We start from the raw sequence: 18598 nt of genomic DNA, 5'->3' as shown, positions 1-18598 counted from the left end.
AAAAGGCAGTTTATCATATCTAAAAGACACTAGCAACATGTTTTGACTAATTATGTTGTTTTATGCAAATCTTTAAATCACTACCACAACTATACATAGAAAAAAGTCTGGCTTTAGTTTACCACCTTGCACTTTTGCCTGCGTATTTCTATAGGTTTGGGACAAGATGCACATGAGGAGACTGAATGCAAAATTCATGGCAGCCAACAAAAGCTACTTATGGTTAAAGAAGTTGCCACACACTGACCACACAATTGGAAGCACATTAGACACTGTCCTTTAACCAGCTGCCGTTAGTCAGCCGTAGAAAATGCAGCAAGTTGTGTGCACTATTTAGCTTTTCCCATTTGTGAAGTAGGAGCATAGTGAAACAGGTTTAATCCAGAGTGATCCCACTCCTGCTGCTGCCAAGTCCTTTTGAAGACCACCCTTGTAGGCTGGTTTGGCAGCACACAGCCTATTTCCTAATCCTGTGTCGATATGGTGGCAGCTCTGAACAGGCAATGTTCCCCTCAAAAAAACAGGAAAGAGAAGAGAGTATATGTTTTTATTTAAAGAGCTGTTGGTTGGATCACATCAGTGTAAGTAACTTGTTTTAAGTAACAACTGGGAAGGATGACTAGAAGCATTAGATGATACACTCTGCTGATAAGCTGCAATGTCTCATTTTTAATAATAGTGTTTCCTATCTTCTGGCAGGGTTTAAGCACCTCTCAGGGGAAAGACTGCAGGGAAGAGTAAGTCTAAGAAAAAGAACCTTATCAGCTGCTTCTGTGAGTTGCTTCTTGCTTTTGTTTTAAATCATGAAGAGGATGAGCATGTCAGCGAAAGCAAAGCAAGAAAAGCCAACAGCAGAGTTGGAAAAGCAAACTCAAAAGATAAAAGAGATGTGCAGCTGCTGGACCAAAACTGAGGAAGACTGGAATGCTAACATCAAACCAGAAAACAATTTCTCTCCTGTCAAGTCATTATTCTAAAGTAGAAGGTTTAAGGTCTTTCTTATAATTAAAACTTGATGAAAAGTCTATGTGAAAAGTATCAGGCTAAGAAAATAAACCATGTAAGTCTTTACCTAGCAGCATGTCCCCAAGATAAATTCCTACCTGCTCACTCCACACCAATGCCAATACCACATTCAGGACTGAACATGCTCACTAATAGTTTGTGTTTCTTATCCAAAAAACAGGGAAAATTCTTGGGTTTCCTTCAAAGGACAGCAATTAGATAGCAAGCAGTAAAAAATGAGCTTTCTCTTTAAAAAAACCCAAAACTCTATAGCAATTATTGGAAGAGAATAACTTTTGCTGATCAAGACAGGAAGAATTATCTGTATATTATTGTATTCAGGATTGGTTTTTACTGTATTAGGAGGGAGATGAGGTGTAACTCAAATTCTTTAGAAGTTTTTTAAGGGAGGACAGCTGACAGAAAATCATTATTAAAACGCTTAGTGACAGCTGGACACCGAATCATAACTTGCAAATTCTTTGATTTCTTTTTTGATGTAAGCAGGTAAACTCATCAGCTTAATTAAAAAATGATCTGCAGGGTTTTGATTTTCAAATTAGTCCACGGGAGTCCAGGAATTGAATTGTTTTCTTAATAAAGCACATGCCTGGTATGTTTATTTGTAACGGGTTACTGCAGAATCAACTAAACTACAGATTAAAAAAAACAAACCCAAAACCCCCACAGGAAAGCAAGAACAATGGAAAAGATAAGAAACTCTGAATAAACAAGAGGGAAGCTGGCTGGGGAGAAGGAACACCTGCTCCCAGCCCAGCCTGCAAGGTCAACTGTTCTGAAGGCATTACTCAAGAGTATGGAGGCTACCAAAAAAACCAGGACACATATCTAGAAAAGGCTGAGGACAGACAGTCCAGAGATGACCCAGCAAGAGCTTACAGGCTTTTAAGGGAGAGGGAAAAAAGGCAGCAGAAACAGTCAACCTTGGATGAAAAATCTTTTCACAATATTCTCTCCCAAGAATAAAAATCTTGGCTAAACTAAGCATCTCTAAGCATATAAAAAAAGGTTAAGGATTAGGTAAAGGATGATTAACAGCCTATATAGCTTATATGGTCTTCTTTTTGAATGGAAGCCTATTGATGGGTTCTGAAGACAGTCTTCAACCTACTCTGACAGCTTTGTATAGAGTTGGACTTCTCAACCTAACGAACAGCATTCAAGACATTCATATCTAGAGACTAAGTCCCAAAATACTGAGAAATCAAGGGTGGTGAGGGAAAGCCAGACTGATACTTAAGAATTACACTTGAGAACAACTCATGGTTTACCACACCCATCCTGTAACCTCAGCAAGATAGAAACAGTAAGTAGGTTTGTTCCCACCAAATATCAGCTTCAGATATGCACCTTCTATACACATGCTTTGCTTTTCTCTAGGTTTTAGCTTTGCTTTTCCCCTGAATCCCATCAGCACAAAGCAGTACGTATTCTCCACATGTCACACAAGAGCATCGGCAGAGAACATCACATCAGAATTTCTAACCGTCTCTGGCAGGGTGATGCCCCTTGTTTTGCAGGTCTGACGAAAAGTGTTTGAACTGTCTTCTCAGTCTACCCTGGCACTCAGGCTAACCGAATTCATCACACTGTGATTAAGCACTGCTTTAAAACACAGACTTCTTGTTTAATTTTCTTGAAAAAAAAATTGTTCACATATGTCCAGAAATGTCACACTGTTAGGAGCTGTCATTAAACAAACAAAAACAAATCAGCAAAACCTCCACCTCTCCTCTCTTTTCTCATAGTGTGGCATCTACAATTCTCACCTACTATAAACTGATAGAGTTTCAACACAGATATACCTTGATGTAGTTGCACTAAAGCCTTCAAGCCTTCTGAAAAAGTCTGGGGTCTAAGTGGAAAGAAAATGCTTTTAGGCAAAATGTTCTTTCATGTAGAAGCCTGTGACATTCTAGCTACACTGTTACAGCTGATAAAACGACTCCAGGTCCTGACCCTTCAAAGCACTCCTATAGGTAACAAAATCTTTATAGTCTTCCACCCGGCTTTTCCACAAGAAAGTCTCAATGGAAAACCTAGAGCATAAAGTAAAACATCACCACCTCTATCTACAGCAGTAGGAACCAATGCACAACTCCTAATCTGCTATTGTCCTCCCCTGTTTTAGACTGGCCAACCATATGTCGAATCCAATTTGTAAGTTTGTACTCAAGGAATCAAGTAAGTTAAGAAAGAATAAAGCAACACGCTTAGGAAAGCTAATTGCTCAACTTGTGCTGTTGCAATCAACCTGGTATTCAATATTCAACCTGACATGTATTTCTTATAGGCTGCCTGATAATCCTTAGCAAACTTCAGACAAAACAGCTCTGTCTCCAGTCTCTTCTCTGTTGCATTCAAGCGTTTTTATTTATTTATTCTCTCCCTTTACTTCCTATGACGGGATAGAGAGGGCAAGCCTACTTCTGGGAGCAAAGTCTGTAAGTGAAAAACAAAGGAAGTAGAACTGTAAAAATAAGCATGTGGTAGAGAGAAAGCTTCCCTTCAAAGAGCTAATGATGTATTAATCAAGAGATGAGGCCTCAAAACAAAGGGCAGCAAAATTAAAACTGGCATAGAGAATGAGGGTCCATAAGCTCACTCCCAGAGTGATGACTCATGGCTTTGGCCACTGGACTCCATGATCAGAAACTCTGATCTATTGCAAACAGATGTAAATTCCTCATCCCATCAGCAGGACAAATCACCCAGCTTTCCCAGGAGGTGCTCTGCTTAGCACAGTCACTTTATTCACCCGTTCCATCTCGTAACTTGGCACAGTGTTGTGCTCCTTGTTTAACTGAAAAGGCTTAGGAAAAAAATCCAACCCACCAATGTACAGCTTGATATGGACACTGTGTTCTCCATGGTCTTTCCCAGCTTTAATCCTCAGTGTGATCTAACGGCTGCACATTCAACACATTGGTGTACTTGACTGTCCATGGAAAAGGGAGCAAGCTCATCTCTGTTTCTGTGGAACAAAGTGACATCCTACCTGTGCTGGCACACTGCTCTGATAGGATCCTACCGGCATAAGAAACCAGCAGGAGACTGGAGAGTCAGTGGTCACCACACAGCCATGCCAGAGGGATGAGCCTGTGCTCAAGAGACTGTTCATTTTAAATGTATGGTGACGTGGGAGGGAGCAACCTATTCTCCACAGGCAGAGCTAGGTGAAGGAAGATGTTAGGGAGATAATTGTATTAACTGCTGATAGGTGGGCAGTGTTTAAAGCTTAAATAATAATGCCCAGAAATAGGGAAGCAAGCACTGTTAATCGCAGATTGCTCATAGCGTTTACCCCTTTTTCACAGTGTTCTTTAACCACTTATTCCCTACATTTTTGATGACAAAAACGTAGGGGCAAACACAACAATTTTTTTTTAGTCAGTAGTTGCATTGGTACACAGAAAGAGATCCCAGCCAGGAGTTTTAGTCTGGTTTGTATTGGCTCTGAGATAGGAAAAGTCTGTTCTGAACTTTTACTGATATCTTTTCTGTAGAACACACTTTCTCTCCTCCTTGCACAAATGTACGTGTATTTAGAATAAGTGGCGAGTTTCCTCTGTGACAAGCTGTCCTCTTCTAGCTATTTACTTTGGGGAAGGCAGCACATATGATCCTTCTAGGCTCAGATGAGCTCCACAAACAAATCAGCTTTCCTTTCCTGAAGCAAGAAAGCAATTATGTGAAGAACAAAGTCAATTTTTTCCCGGTCTACATATGGAACCATGCTGCAGTATCTCATATTTCTCTACAGCTGCCAGAAGAGCACTCTTCTGAGGCGTGCATCCTTGTTTGGCATGGAGCATAATCCTGACTGCCCTTCCCCTCACACCCCATGAGCAGGGATGCCCCATTCCTTACTTGGGCCAGATACAGTGTCCTTGAAAGCTCTGAACTGTAACTGAGACATTTGAAATACACTGCATATTCTGAGTCCTCCCACAGACTTTTGCAGCTTTCAGCGGGAGAATGAGTTTGCTCCTTCTTGTTCAGCTCTTTTTTTTTAAAAAACAAAAACCTGTTCAACAAATTACAGTCACATTCTTCCTCGATGTGGAGGGGCTGTTAATTTTTTTTTCCTATATGAGTTTAACATGCCTCAGCAGCTTCCTTTATTCAGTACTAGCTGCATTTGCTCCATGGGCATGTCAAACACTCAACATACTGTAATCAAAGTGATACCTCCTCACGGATCAGGGATCTGGGTGTTAGTTCTGCATGGATCACAAAACAGGGCGCTCCTCCCACGGTAAGCATCAGCTACATTAAAAATTTTTTATAAAACTGTTCCTTGCACCCCTTGCAGAAAATGTCTCAGCACACAAAAGAAAAACAGCATCTTCTTTTGCACTTAAATCAGGTCTTGCAGTTGTGTGTCAAGTAGTTGACTTGCATCTATTTATCATGCAGCCCTGTTTCTTTTTAAGAGAAGAAATTGGACTTGCTGTAGATAGGAATTTTGCATTCCTAGAATGAAGATAGAAGAAGCCTGTTTCTACCTGTTTCAGAAAAAATATATTACTTCTGTTGTTTTTGCTCAAGTTTTCAGTTTCCTAGTAATTATAAAACAAATCACCAGCTGTTTAAGAAACACAAATATGAAAAACAAGCTGTTGACTCATTTTTGCTGTACAGATGCAGAATTATCTAAGAGTCCCTACCATCTCCTGCAGCCAGGTTTTCCAGTTCTGAAGTAATGGTGCTTCCATCCCTCCCTTCAGGAACAAAACTGCTGGGAGACATACCTAGATGTGATCTGAATTAATCCATTTCACGTTTGTTCCTTTTGCCTCACATAAATCCTCTCCCCTGAGCTATTTTTGTCTTTTTTTTTTTTTTTTTTTTTTTGATTTAGCCTTAGGAAACAATCTTTATTCCTTTGCTTTAGTAGCCAGTTCTTAGCAACATGATGATACCACTGGGCCCAAGGGCTCTGAGGTTTAGCATCCTTGGTTTTTATGGGGTAGTCCACCAACAGAACTGACTCGCCTGTAGAAAGGCAGATTATTAAGATGAAGAAAGTTGATAATCTGTAGTAATGAGTTTAGAATGCCAAAGGATTTTTAATAAGAGGTTATTTATGTACATATAATACATATTTATGTCTTATTTATATTGCAGTAGAGGATCAGCCCTGAAGTCAGACATTTAACAAATAAGTAAAACCACAAATAAGTCTCTGTCTCAGGGAAGCCAGTATCTGGGGTGGCATCAAGGAAAACAGCTGGAAGAACAGGCAGAGAGAGGCAGGAGGCAATAGGAGCAAGGGCAGTTATTGCTGCATCAACACACAGTGCAATGCAAGAATCCTAACAGCTTCTGAGTTGTAACAGGAAAGCAACTGATACTATGGGGAAACAGCCTCCCCAAGGCCACCAGTACTATCAAAGGTGAATTTTGGCTGAAAGCTCTAGGTAAGGCCATGCTAAGTACAGCAATAGTATGTGCTGTAATTATACAGAGGGAAGGTTGGCAATTGCTGCCTTACAGGAAACCAGTAGTTGAAAGCATGAAAGTCTCTTATGAGTTTAATCAGACCTTTGTGGTAGCTACCATGGAAACGAAGGATATACTGAGAATTCATTTCCTAATACGTGGCCTGTAAATACTCTGAGTAGAGATAATTTGGTAGCTACATCTATTGGAAATGCAATCAGGACGTACTAAATAGGGTGAGACACGGTAAATGTGGTATCATCAGAACAGATTACAGTTAGGCTTTGTCTTTTGATTGTCCTAGGCTGGCAGCACTGCCTTATTTTCAGGCAGATACAGGGCAAGTGATTTCATAAAAATTGCTGTGTTCATTCAACACAGATCAGTCCTTGGAAAATCACCTCACCCCTGGGAATGCGAAAGCAAGTAAGTCCATATAATAATGGATCTTTGCGGTGGGTGATGCTATAACGAAACAGTCTCAGAATACTTTCACAATCTCTTTGGGTATTAAGATAGGAAAGCACACAGCCTGAAGAGCGTGACACCTAATTTCTCTCCAGCTGCACGCAGGTGTGCTATTAATTCTGAAATGTGGCATTCACAACGAACACAGTGAATACCCGACTGAATGCAAGAACATCTGCTCTAAGATGACACTTGTTTATAGGAGGGCTGTGGAGGTTACTAACAGAAATGAACTGTTGCTTACATTTCAAAAAACAATTTAAGTGTGTAAGTTTCAGTCTTTGGGATGTTTAAACCAGATATACTGGGCCTCTGGTTTTACTGGGAACTGGGGATACATGGATATGCATGGGAAAGTTCTGCTGACTCTTCACGAATTCGGGGCCAAATTTTGTTGACCTGCATGATTTTGACAATGAAAAGTCAGTGTTTCAGAAAACGTCTGCAATCCCATGAACCCTGCCACCAAAACCAGCCTGGCTTTTCTGGGATGCTGCAGCCAACAAACTCCAAGGGTGCAGAAAACTTCGCTCTGTGCACTCGGTGAAGGGCTGTGCTGTGCCATTATTCAGCCGCTGCTGAGTACCTCCTGGGCACCTTCTGCCCACCTCCTGATGCACACATGAAGAAGCTAGAAGCTCTGTATGTTCTCATGTGGTCAGAAAGCTTAACTCTAAAGACGAAAAGCACAGCTGTCATCTCCCACTTTGGATGGCAATGACAATAATCCATAATTCTGGGTGGAAGGAAGGTAAAAAGATAAACACGCAGCTGGGAAAGCTGCATGGACAGGCTATGAAACACAGAGGTTATGTGGCAGAAACAGAGGACACCAAAACAGAAGACTGAACTCTTTATGACTCCACTGCTAGTTTTACTGAAAGGCATAGTTTTTGCTTTACTTTGGATTCTTCAGGTATTATAATAAAGTTGATTTTAAAATGTTTTCCTCTAAACTCTGAGATTTAGAACTATATTAACTCTATTCATAAGTGAAATAAAAAAACAACATGCAGGCCTCCCACTAATAATTTCCATCCCTCCATTTATTTATTATCTTATTTGTAATGCACTCTGGAAGTCAGCTTCACATAGTGACTTCATCTGAAGTCCCCTTATTATGCGATCTGAAGTAAATCAACTTTCTATTTGTTTCACTCTGGAGATCCTTGAGTAATTTTCCTCAAGAGTTCTGCAATTATCCTTACAAATTTTTCTGCTGGGTCAAAAGTAAGGATGTGGTCATATAAATTACATCTTTGCAAAAGTTTTTCTTCAACCTCTTTTTTGCCCTGACTGAGTTGTAGCTTGAAATTAAGTTTGTAAGTAAGCTAAAGCAAATAGGAGATCCATTAATTTCTGAATAAGGGTGTCTACAGCCAGAATAATTAATTCAGGTTAACTCTTCCAAGTAAACCTTGCTCACCTGAAGGGTTAACAAATTCTTTCTTTTATGATGAGCCACCTTAACACTTATATGCAGTCCCATCTTGATACGTAGCACATTCATTATATTTTTCTTTCTCTGTATTCTTTGGAGAAATGCTAAATGGTAAGGGTTCAATAAAAATGATTCCTCAAATCTTCCCATTCCATCCTTTCCTCTATCACGCACTACAACTCCTGTATTCTCATAGTGTAATTCTTTTCTGTCAGTTCTGGCATGATTGCAGAATGAGATCTTGAATGTCCTTTCAAAAATGCAAAATATAAGCTAATCATACATTTTAAAATCGCCATGAAGTAAGATGCAAACATGCAAAATGTCAGCAACCTTTGTTACGGCTCATACATGCACTTACCTCATGGTAAATGAGAACAAATACATGGTCAGGCACGTAATAAAGCTCCCAGAGCAGAGCAGCTCAGCTACCTAGGGTCTGGTGCCAACTTCTCCTCTAGGATTTGGGTCTACAGGGAACATTGTTTAGCTGCTAGCTCCTGTATTTCAAACGCCCCTCAAACCTAGCCTGGGATGATTTGTTCTGAAGTTTAATGATCTGAAGCTCAGTATAAGCTGTTCAGTCTTTTCCCTATCGAACCACACTGTGGGAAAGGTGGATCAGGAATTTGAGCCAGGAGAGTTGTAGTTAGGATCCGTTTGTTTTGGCAGTATCTCCAAAAATCTCCTATATTAAGATGTCTTTTAAAAGAAGTGCTGAGCACACTTGGAAAACAAGCTGTTCTCTGCAGTGGTGGGATCTCTGGGGCAGGGCCTGGCAGCCCTCCAAGAATGGTATACCAGACTGATTTTTTCCTTCTCATCCTCAGAAGTTAAATGTACAGGAAAAAAATCAGCAAGTGGAAGAAGGGAGGTACTCCCTGCTGAAAGTCCGGGTACCACAGCCACCATACCAGCAGAATCCTTCCTCCATGCTACCAGCTGAGAGACGGTGATTCCACATATGGTATTCCTCAAAATACTCCATTTCTCAGCTCCCAGCTCTAGGCTCACCCACTGCTGTGCCTTTTAAAATCTGTCCACACAGTTCATGTAGCACATGTGCTCTCATCTGCTGGTCTTTCCTCTAGGACACTGTGAACCCCTAGAGATAGAGGCAGTGCAGTTTCACTTATGCTGCTACTTCCCACATAATTTCTGACATCTGGAAAACTCAGTTTTTAGAGCTCACTGGTCTCATTTTTCTTAAGCACTGCACTTGCTCCAGGCAGTGCAGAACACCCGTCATCTTCAAGGCCTCTTAGAGACCTCAGGAGAAACAAGGGACTTAATAAACTTGGCCCAACCCATCTGTCATATCCTCATCTCATCAGAGGAGAATGCTACAGGAGAAATCATAGAGCCAAGAGCCGCTATCTCATTGCTAACACATGCACGTGCATTTAAACATATTACACTGTATTCCCTATCATTTAATTGCATATTTTTTGTCCATTTACATCACCTTTTTTTTTCCTTTTTTTTTTTTTTTTTATTAACTGACAGGCATGGAAACAGTAAAAGCCAGGTCCCGGCACATGAGAAGGTCCTCTAGTTTTTCAGCATTGGGATGTAGAACTGAAACTTTTTGTGTTGGCATAATCTGAAGGCCACAGGGGTATGTTGGTAAGGACCTGACATTTCGTTTCTCCATGTGCTGAACAACCAGCTGAGGGAGGGAATAACATACTTTCCTGTTGAGAGGAGTTAAAATAGGTGCTGAAGGTCTCTGAAGGGGAATTGCTCTCTGAACCCTGCAGGCTGAGAAATGTAGATCTAGGAGACATTTATCATGATCAAGAAAACAATTTCTGATCACAAGGATCTGCCCTGTTTCCTCATGGGGTATTTCATTACGAACTGCCACAGCAGCACATGCTGCTGTACTGCGCTGCAGCCTTTACGTGGCAGCAGAGCTCAGCTCCGCTTCAGGCCACCAGAACAGAGAGCCACAGGCAAGGGGCCAAACTAGCACCAGCATTACTTCAGGGCTATACTGTGGGGAGGTTACAGATCACTATTTTAAGCACCGAATCAGTAAGACTGATCTTCCAAAAGCAAGACAGCCTATATGATGGTATTTTAAATAACGGTGGCAGAAGCTTCAGGTCCTTCTACGAGGGATTTCAGTGTTAGCAAGAGCAGAATGTAGTCAACGCTAACAAGGGAACAGCTAACCAGGGAGCAAACAGGTCCCTAGTGACTCTCTGGAAGACATGTAGGGCCAACATCCTCCAAAAGTCTCAGTATTTGATCGAGTTAGTTCATTTAGAAGCATGGTACAACTGTGAAAGTTAAGCCGTTCAGGCTACCTATTTGCTTACTGTACCATGTAATTCGTATCTCCTTATCTCAACACATCACACCAAATCCATGGATTTGCAGCTTCCAAAAGTACCTAGAAAACCTAGTTTCTAAACTGCACCAAGGAACCAAAGCTGTACGTCTAACCGCAGCTACATCTGCATGGCTGTTATTAACTTCGTACTCAAAGTCTGTGCCTGATTTTGCAGTCACATCACTTGAGCCAGATCAAGTCAGATGCTGACATCTATTCTGCATGCAGAGGCAGAAGTGAAGTACAAGCCAGTTTTCCTTTGACTGGGTTTGATTGCCTGAAAAGTCACTGGCCAGAAAAGCCTCTTGGCAAAAGTTGCTGATCCAGCCTACAGCAACATTCAGCTTCAGTGTCATCTTGAGCTCCCAGATAATGTTATAGTACAGGCACTGGCTTAGGAAGAGCAGCTGCTAAGAGAAAAACATTGCCGTGATCTACATTTGGCGAACCTTTCCAAATACTGTTTCTAAGTGAGTAAATACTGACAGAATTTTTATATTCAGTAGTAAACAAATCAAAAATGCTTTTGAATTAACATCAGCTAAACTAGCTGCCACATTTGTATAAAGTAAATAATATAGCTTAACCCTGAACTGATCCAGTTACTACGCTTTTAGCACTATCTATTTCTTTAGACAACCAAAAAATGATCAAAGAAGCTGACATTTTGAAACACAAATATTTTCTGGATCCCTTCCTGTATAAAAAGAAGCAGCCAGGAAATTTTTAAACTTTTTTTTTTTTAAAGAATTAGACTAAAATCCCAATGTAGGCTGAATTCTAAAATCAAATTATCTTAAAACACAAAATGTACTGGGAACATTCAGGAAAAAAAAATTGTTTCCATAAACTCAGAGTCAATTTTATTTAGAATCAAAATCATAGAAACCAGGTTTTCAAAATTATAGTGCTGAAAAATTCTGTTACAACATTAATGAAATAATAATAATAAAAAAGATTGAAGTGAGAAAATAGGTAAGGATTTAAAATGTCATAGTCTGACATTTTCCATAATAAAAGAGCATAAGTTGAAGGTGATATTAGTGGCAGCAATGATTTTGAGTCTCCAAAGAGAGTTCATTAAACAATCTTCACTGACATCTAAATTTATGTAAAAAGCAAAGGCATGGAAGGAGACTTGGATGACTTTCAGGATGTTAGACTTCCAATTAGGAAAATCTTACCAAGAAGAGGCAGAAACGGACTTTGATCAGAGTTGGAGTAGAGGATTTGTTTGCAGATGGTAATTGAAATAAATTGTGCAAAAAACGAAGGAAGGGAAATGTTTTCCTAGAAGTGAATTACTTATTCGTTAAAGACTCCGCATTCATTTTGGTTTGGGCCTTTTCCAAGAAGATGTGCCAAATACAATAGCAAGCACTGAAACTGGGTAACAGCTAGGATCTAATAATCACAATATGATCAGAGCAGAAATGTTGAAGCATTAAGCACAGCAAAACAAGTGAAACAAAGGCTTCTACCTGAAGCAAATCTGAATCTGAAGACAAGATAATCAGAAAGAAATGTGACTCGCAAGTTTGTAACCTGCAGTAATAGAGAATATGAGTCAAGGGACCAAGAAAGAAATAGGCTTCTGATCTCACAGGGGTAATGTATAGAAGGGGAGAACATATTTCAGGACAGGAACACTGCACCATATCTCAGCAAAGCTCTGCTGAAACTAAACCTAAAGAAGATGATCTGATAACTTCAAAATTGAAATGGAAGTTTGCATTTACCTTCATTGACATTTGCTACATACAGTATTCCTTTGAGAAAGCGGAGATGCGGTAGCTGTTTAAACCAATTTGCTGGAGAGTTCGGTGACTTGCTGAGGAGTCATGCTACACAGGTAGGTAGGAATTCAAAGCCCTGCCATAAGCCCCCAAAATACTGCAGCTTTCCAGTTTTAACACCAAGGACATTTTCAGGGCAGCAAAAGAGATCTGACAGCATAGTCCCAAGTCTCTTAAGATGAGACTCTTGCACTAGTAACAAGCAACCCTTTGCACTCAATTTCCTACTTTTCCTCTCAGCAGCACGGTTTGTGTCTTTATTATTTATATATATCATTACAACACTTTGCCCTATTCCTAAGGCAGGACCTTACGTTCCATTTCACTGAAAAAACGCCCTTCTTTTAAGGCAGCAGGCAGGGACTGAAACCAAGAGGCAGCAACACCAACTCAGAGCACTCCTGAGCTATCAGGAGAGGCACACAGGGAAGACAAGATGTGCATGATGTCTCCTTTCACCCATCCCCAAACTGACTCCACATTTTAGTTTACAAATGGCAAGCATAGCTCAAGCAGACGAATTTCAATGCACAGTCAAATACATGTTTTTAACAGAACTGCTCTGGAGAGCCACAGCTTGAAGGTTTGAGGACCATGGGTTGCACACCCTCCAACTAGACAATTTCAGGATCAGTATGTTTACTTTCTTAAAAACACTGGGTAGAAATCAGATGATTTTTAGTGTAATGTGGGAGAAGCTTCTAGGAGCTTATATATCAAGGAATTATCAGCAGATCCTACAATTATTATTCAACAAAAAACCGGCAGCATCCACAGTGTGAACCCAAGGTTTTCTGCGGGCAGAGGGGAATTTTTCAAATTTATCAGAATGGTCTGGACATACATGAACTTTCTCTGCCAACATTTATCATTTCATTTTCCTTTAAATGGGATTGGGAAGCTCTTTGACTAATGGAATGAACCAGAGATACTTTACAAAAGGTTTAATAAGGAGTTCTCTGTAATTCTGCAGTTGTGTCAGCACAATGCATCTGACTGTGTCCAGTAGATGCATCTCTCAAACACAATCCAGAACTTCCACAGTTGGTTCCTCCACACTCTCCACAACCATCAGTCCCTGTCTCCTGACCCTCAGCCTGCAAGGCTCTCTCTGCCACAACAGTGCTGCAGTCTATAGTTCCCTTATTCTGCAGCTGCAAGAGAGGCAGCAGCAGGCAAACAAGTCTGTGGCCTCTGGCTGTCATCTGAGAAGGGTGCTTGTACTGCAGCAGTGCCTGTAGCAGTTGAAACAACAGCTGAGCACACCTACCCTTCATCCAATTAAGGTGTAGCGCATGTAGTTTATGCCTTCAAAGGTAAGTGTAAAGAAGTTTCAGAGCTCACTTTTCCTTCAGTGATAAGCCAATCACTTCCTTCACTTTGTGTTATATCTGGAGCAGCTTCCTGAAGAGACTTGGATCCCATTCATTTGGAAATGAGATTTTACACTTTTGTTCAGCTCTGAAATTAATTTTATCTTCCCTTTATCAGTGCTTCTATTTAGGTCATAATGATGTTCCCAACTTGCTATACTTCAAATTAAATATTTTTCTTATGGTCTTCACCAAACTAGAATCAGTACAACAAAATCCAGCTGTGCCACAGAACCATGGACTGCTGAAGTGGGAACCTCTGGAGATCATCCAATCCACCTCCCTGCTCAAAGCAGGGTCACCGACAGCAGATTGCTTGGGGCCATGTCTAGTGGGGTTTTGAATAGCTCCAAGGGTGGAGACACCACAACCTCTCCGGGCAACCTGTACCAGTGCTTAACCACTCCTAGAGTAAATGGAATTTTTCTTATTTTTCAGTTTGTGCCTACTGTCTCTTGTCCTGTCACTAAGCATCACTGAGAAGAGTCTGGCTCTTTTTTACTTCCCCCATCAAGTACTTATACACATGGCTAAAACCCCCGAGCCTTCTCTTCTCCAGACTGCACAACCTCAGCTCTCGCAGCCTCTCTTCAGCTATCAGAGGCTCTGTTCCTTAACCATCTTTGTGGTCTTTTGTTGGTTTCACTCCAGTACATTCATCTCTCCCTTGTACTAGTGAGCCCAACACTGGACCCAGCACTCCAGGTGTACCTCACCAGTGCTGGGCAGAGGGGAACGATCACCTTCCTTGACCTGCTGGCAGTGTTCCTCCTAGACCAGCCCTGGAGGCTGTTGGCTGCCTTTGCCATAAGAGTGCTTTGCTGGCTGATGTTTACCCCATTGATCACCAGGACTGCCAAGCTGCTTTCCAGCCAGCAGGCCCCCAGCCTGTCTGATTGCATGGTGTTATTCCTCCCCAGGCACAGGACTTTGCATTTCCCTTTGTCAAATTTCACTAGAACCCTGTCCAGACCCCTCTGACGGGCAGTACACCCGTTTGGTATCTACAAATGTATGAAGGGTGCACTCTGTTTTACCAGCAAGGTCACTAACGAAGCTATTAGGCAGTACTGGAGCCTGTATTCACTCCCAGAGTACACCACTAGAGACTGGTGTCCAGCTGGACTCTGTGCTGCTGTTCATAACTCTCTGAGCTCAATACTTCAGTCAATTTTCAGTTCACCTTACTGTCCACGTATCTAATCCATCTCTGATCAGCTTGTCAATGAGGATGTTATGAGAGACACTGTCGAAAGCCTTACTGAAATCAAGGCATACAACATTCACTGCTTTTCCCTCAACCTCCAAGGCAATCATCTCACTGCAGAAGGCAATCAGTTTGGTCAAGCATGGTTTGACCAAACTAGTAAGAGGACTTCATATATCCATACTGACTACTCCTAACCACCTCCATGTCCTTCATCTATTTAAAAACAGTTTCCAGGTTTATTTGCTCTACCACCTCCTCAGAGTTCGAGGTGAGGCTGACTGGCCTGTAGTTTCCCAGATCCTACTTCTTGCCATTCTTGAAGACAAGAATGAATCTTTCTTTCTTCCAATCCTCAGGAACCTCCCCTGTTTGCAAAAACCTTTCAAAGAATTGAGAGTGGCCTCACAATGACATCAGCCAATAAGACACCCCCTCATGTCCCATGGACTTGTACACATTCAGTTTGTTCAAACATTCCCTGTCCTGACCCTCCTTCACGGAGGGTAGGTTTTCATTGCTCAAGACCTTCCCACTGGTCTCAGGGGCCTTGGATTCCTGAACTCAAGTCTCACCAGTAAAGACCAAGACAAAGGAGACAGTAAGCATCTTGGCCCTTTCTGTGCCCTTTGTCACCTGGTCCCCTGCACCATTCGGCAGTGGCTCCACATTTTGCCTGGTCTTTCTTTTGCTGCTGATGTGCCTTTAGAAGCCCTTCTTGTTGCCCTCCACATTCGCTGCCAGATTCAATTCCAGATGCGCTTTGGCTTTGTAACCCCACCGCTGCATGCTTGGACAGTGTCTCTGTGTTTGTACAATGTGTATTTCCCATGTATAGCTACTACCTGAGTTTACAACAGAGTTCTTTTCAAAAAAGCAAAGAACAGAACCAGCCATTTCAAATTTTCATTCCGATTCTGTGCTCTTCGGTTCTACTTACCCGATCTATAGCGCTCATCCCGTGACCCTGAGGACCTGCGACGGTGATATCGGGAGGATGAAGATGGAGTAACAGGAGTCCGACGTTCCTGTGGTAATGCCTGGTCCACCCCTGCATTAATTAAAAAAAAAAAAAAAAAAGGCAAACAGCTCATTCTGATTGAATTCCAGAAGCTTAATAGCGAGGAGGAGTTCAGCCTGCACTAGAAGCAGAAAACGAACATTCAGTGCCTAAACCGTGTCATGTCAATCAGTTACACAGTACTTGCCTCTGGTCATATTTTCTGGTATGGTTATTTTCCTGGTTCTCTCTAAGACAACCTTTTTCCAGGATCATAGACTACATAAGAGCATACAGACAGTAAGCTTGGTGATTTTTTTTTTTTTTTTTTCCAAAGAGGTGACCTTTCATAAAGTAGTATTCAGGAAATATTTTAATGTGCTAATAAAGTCAGACAGCATTGCAACGGATCTTGAAGCTTTTCTGCAAATTGGTTACAAACAGCTCTTAAGAAGACTTAGCCAGTGTGTATTATCTAAAACCTCATGCAGTTGGACGATATCAGCTGGTGGCAACATAATACTAACCTATGGAAACTAGATACCCTGTGGAAAGAGAACTGTATTAATATCTATAGGCATTTTCAGCTACCAAGGGCCATAAAGTAAAAGTAACTGCACCAAACCAATCTGAAAATAGTAATTTGTTCCAGCAAAACAACAAAAATAACTCAGCCTTATAATATATATACCTGCAGCATCCCAGTATGTTGGGCCTAAACATACAGTATTTAAGAGTCAAACCTTGTATTCAGCCCTTTCGCATGGTGAATTTGCTTTTTTAAAAAAGTAGGTATTTTCTTGAAGGCTCCTTCAAGGACAGTAGTGGTATAACAGCAGCATTGTATATAAACATTTCTAGAGACTAATGTTCTTGACAACTTCCAAAGAAGACTGAAGTGAAATACTTAAGCAGGAAAATTCAAACAATAGCAAAAGAAAGCAAACCTGCATCTCAAATAGTGGCATAATTATGTTACCCTGCTCTCTTCCAGAGAACCTGAGCAGACAAGCCCAGTAGATGACTCATTCAGCTTAGAGCTAATAAAGCACAGAGTTAGACACTGTGATGCACAGGGGCAAAATACCAGGAGTACCTAAAGAAATGAAATTAATTCTTTCCTATTATTTTTTGCCTTTAAAAAATAGTTACACACTATGTGTAACAGTAAGCAGAGAAGTAAAACTGGCCTTTTGCACTTAGGGTTGACAGTAGGGAAGACTTGTTAAAATCACTTAAATTATTAAGTATTCAAATGGATGACTAACAAATTGAGAATGAATTCAACAAAACAATGCTTGGAAATATATCCATATTTTTTGATTAAATGTAAATGTAAAAACACTTCACTACTATTTCTGAACTATTCAATGCCTGCTTATTGCAGAGGGTAAGAGTTCACGTTTGTGGAAATAGTAATTTTTATGTAGAATACAGACCAACCAAAAATGCTATGTTGACTTCAATTACTCAAAATTACATTTCAATGGACTCTGTAAAAAGTACCTTTTAAAAAAAGTTGGCATTGTACACTTATTCCTTTGTGAAAACAAACTGAACTCAAAATACAGCTTCTCTCTTAAAACTCTGCAATATCAGCAATGTCGAGTCTGCTTTGATTTTGTGAAGAAGTGGCTGGTTGGCTAAAAAACATACTTGGAGTAAAATCTCAAAGGTGCATAAAAGACAGAGTGAATTCATAAATTTTCTTCCACTCAGATTGTGATTAATAATTTATACTCTTAAATCAAATACAATGTCTCAATTTAACTGCTCTGTCTCCACACTATAGTACTGTGTAATTTTACTTGCCCTCAAGCCTTTATGTTCTTTACAGCAGGTGAACCTAAGTTCCGAAATCACTGAAATAATCAGAAGAAAAACTTTTCCCTCATTTGTATATTTAGAGTTTTTCCTTCTTTATTGGGTCATCCTGAGAACCAGCAATACAAAGTTAAAAATTGTTGCTGTGTGACAAAGGCTTTGTGAAGAAAGCAGTGCCACAGCTTTCCATGGCAAATCACTTGTGCAGAGCAATAGTGTGTGGAGAAGAACAAACAAAAATAATTGAAGTGTTGATTCTGAAGTACATCATCAAGATTATACAGGAAAAGGGGATTAAATGCAACCTTTCAACAAAAGTACATGCACTAGGGTTTAGAAACTCTGAGGGAAAATTAAATTGCGAGGAAAAGCACCAGTTTCAGAAGTGTACAGCTGCTGTCGGAGAGACCTTTCAGCTAGACCTGAAAGCTGTTGGACAAAATACATTCAAGCCTGCGGCTTCCTTTTCCTGGCCACGTGGCTACGGGACACCTCAGGTGTCTCAGTCTCTTATTCTGCAGCTGTGGGCAGCACACAAAGCTCTTTTTCAATGTGTAAAAAAGACAGTGCATGTAAGGTAACCTCAAACATTGACCCTGCATTGCAGAAGACAGCGGGATGCTCAACTGGCCGGGCAGCAGTGCTGCCCAATGCACCCTCTAACACTGCGGAGGGCTCTT

General features: G+C 40.8%; 1 protein-coding gene across 3 annotated transcripts in view; it reads right to left on the bottom strand.

Moving 5' to 3' along the window:
• DIP2C (DIP2 acetate--CoA ligase C (putative)) overlaps positions 1-18598 on the bottom strand; it is a 319080-nt gene that overhangs the window by 117894 nt on the left and 182588 nt on the right. For all 3 annotated transcript variants that reach the window (XM_086467405.1, XM_086467406.1, XM_086467408.1), the window contains one exon: positions 16035-16145. In XM_086467405.1, the coding sequence (XP_086323531.1) occupies positions 16035-16145 (111 nt within the window). The remainder of the gene's footprint in view (positions 1-16034; positions 16146-18598) is intronic.

Source organism: Leptosomus discolor, chromosome 6 (genome assembly GCF_034619465.1).
Source record: "Leptosomus discolor isolate bLepDis1 chromosome 6, bLepDis1.hap2, whole genome shotgun sequence".
In the NCBI taxonomy this organism is placed as follows: Eukaryota; Metazoa; Chordata; class Aves; order Leptosomiformes; family Leptosomidae; genus Leptosomus; species Leptosomus discolor.
Note: the sequence above shows the minus strand (reverse complement) of the source record. Positions and strands in the feature narration are given on the sequence as shown.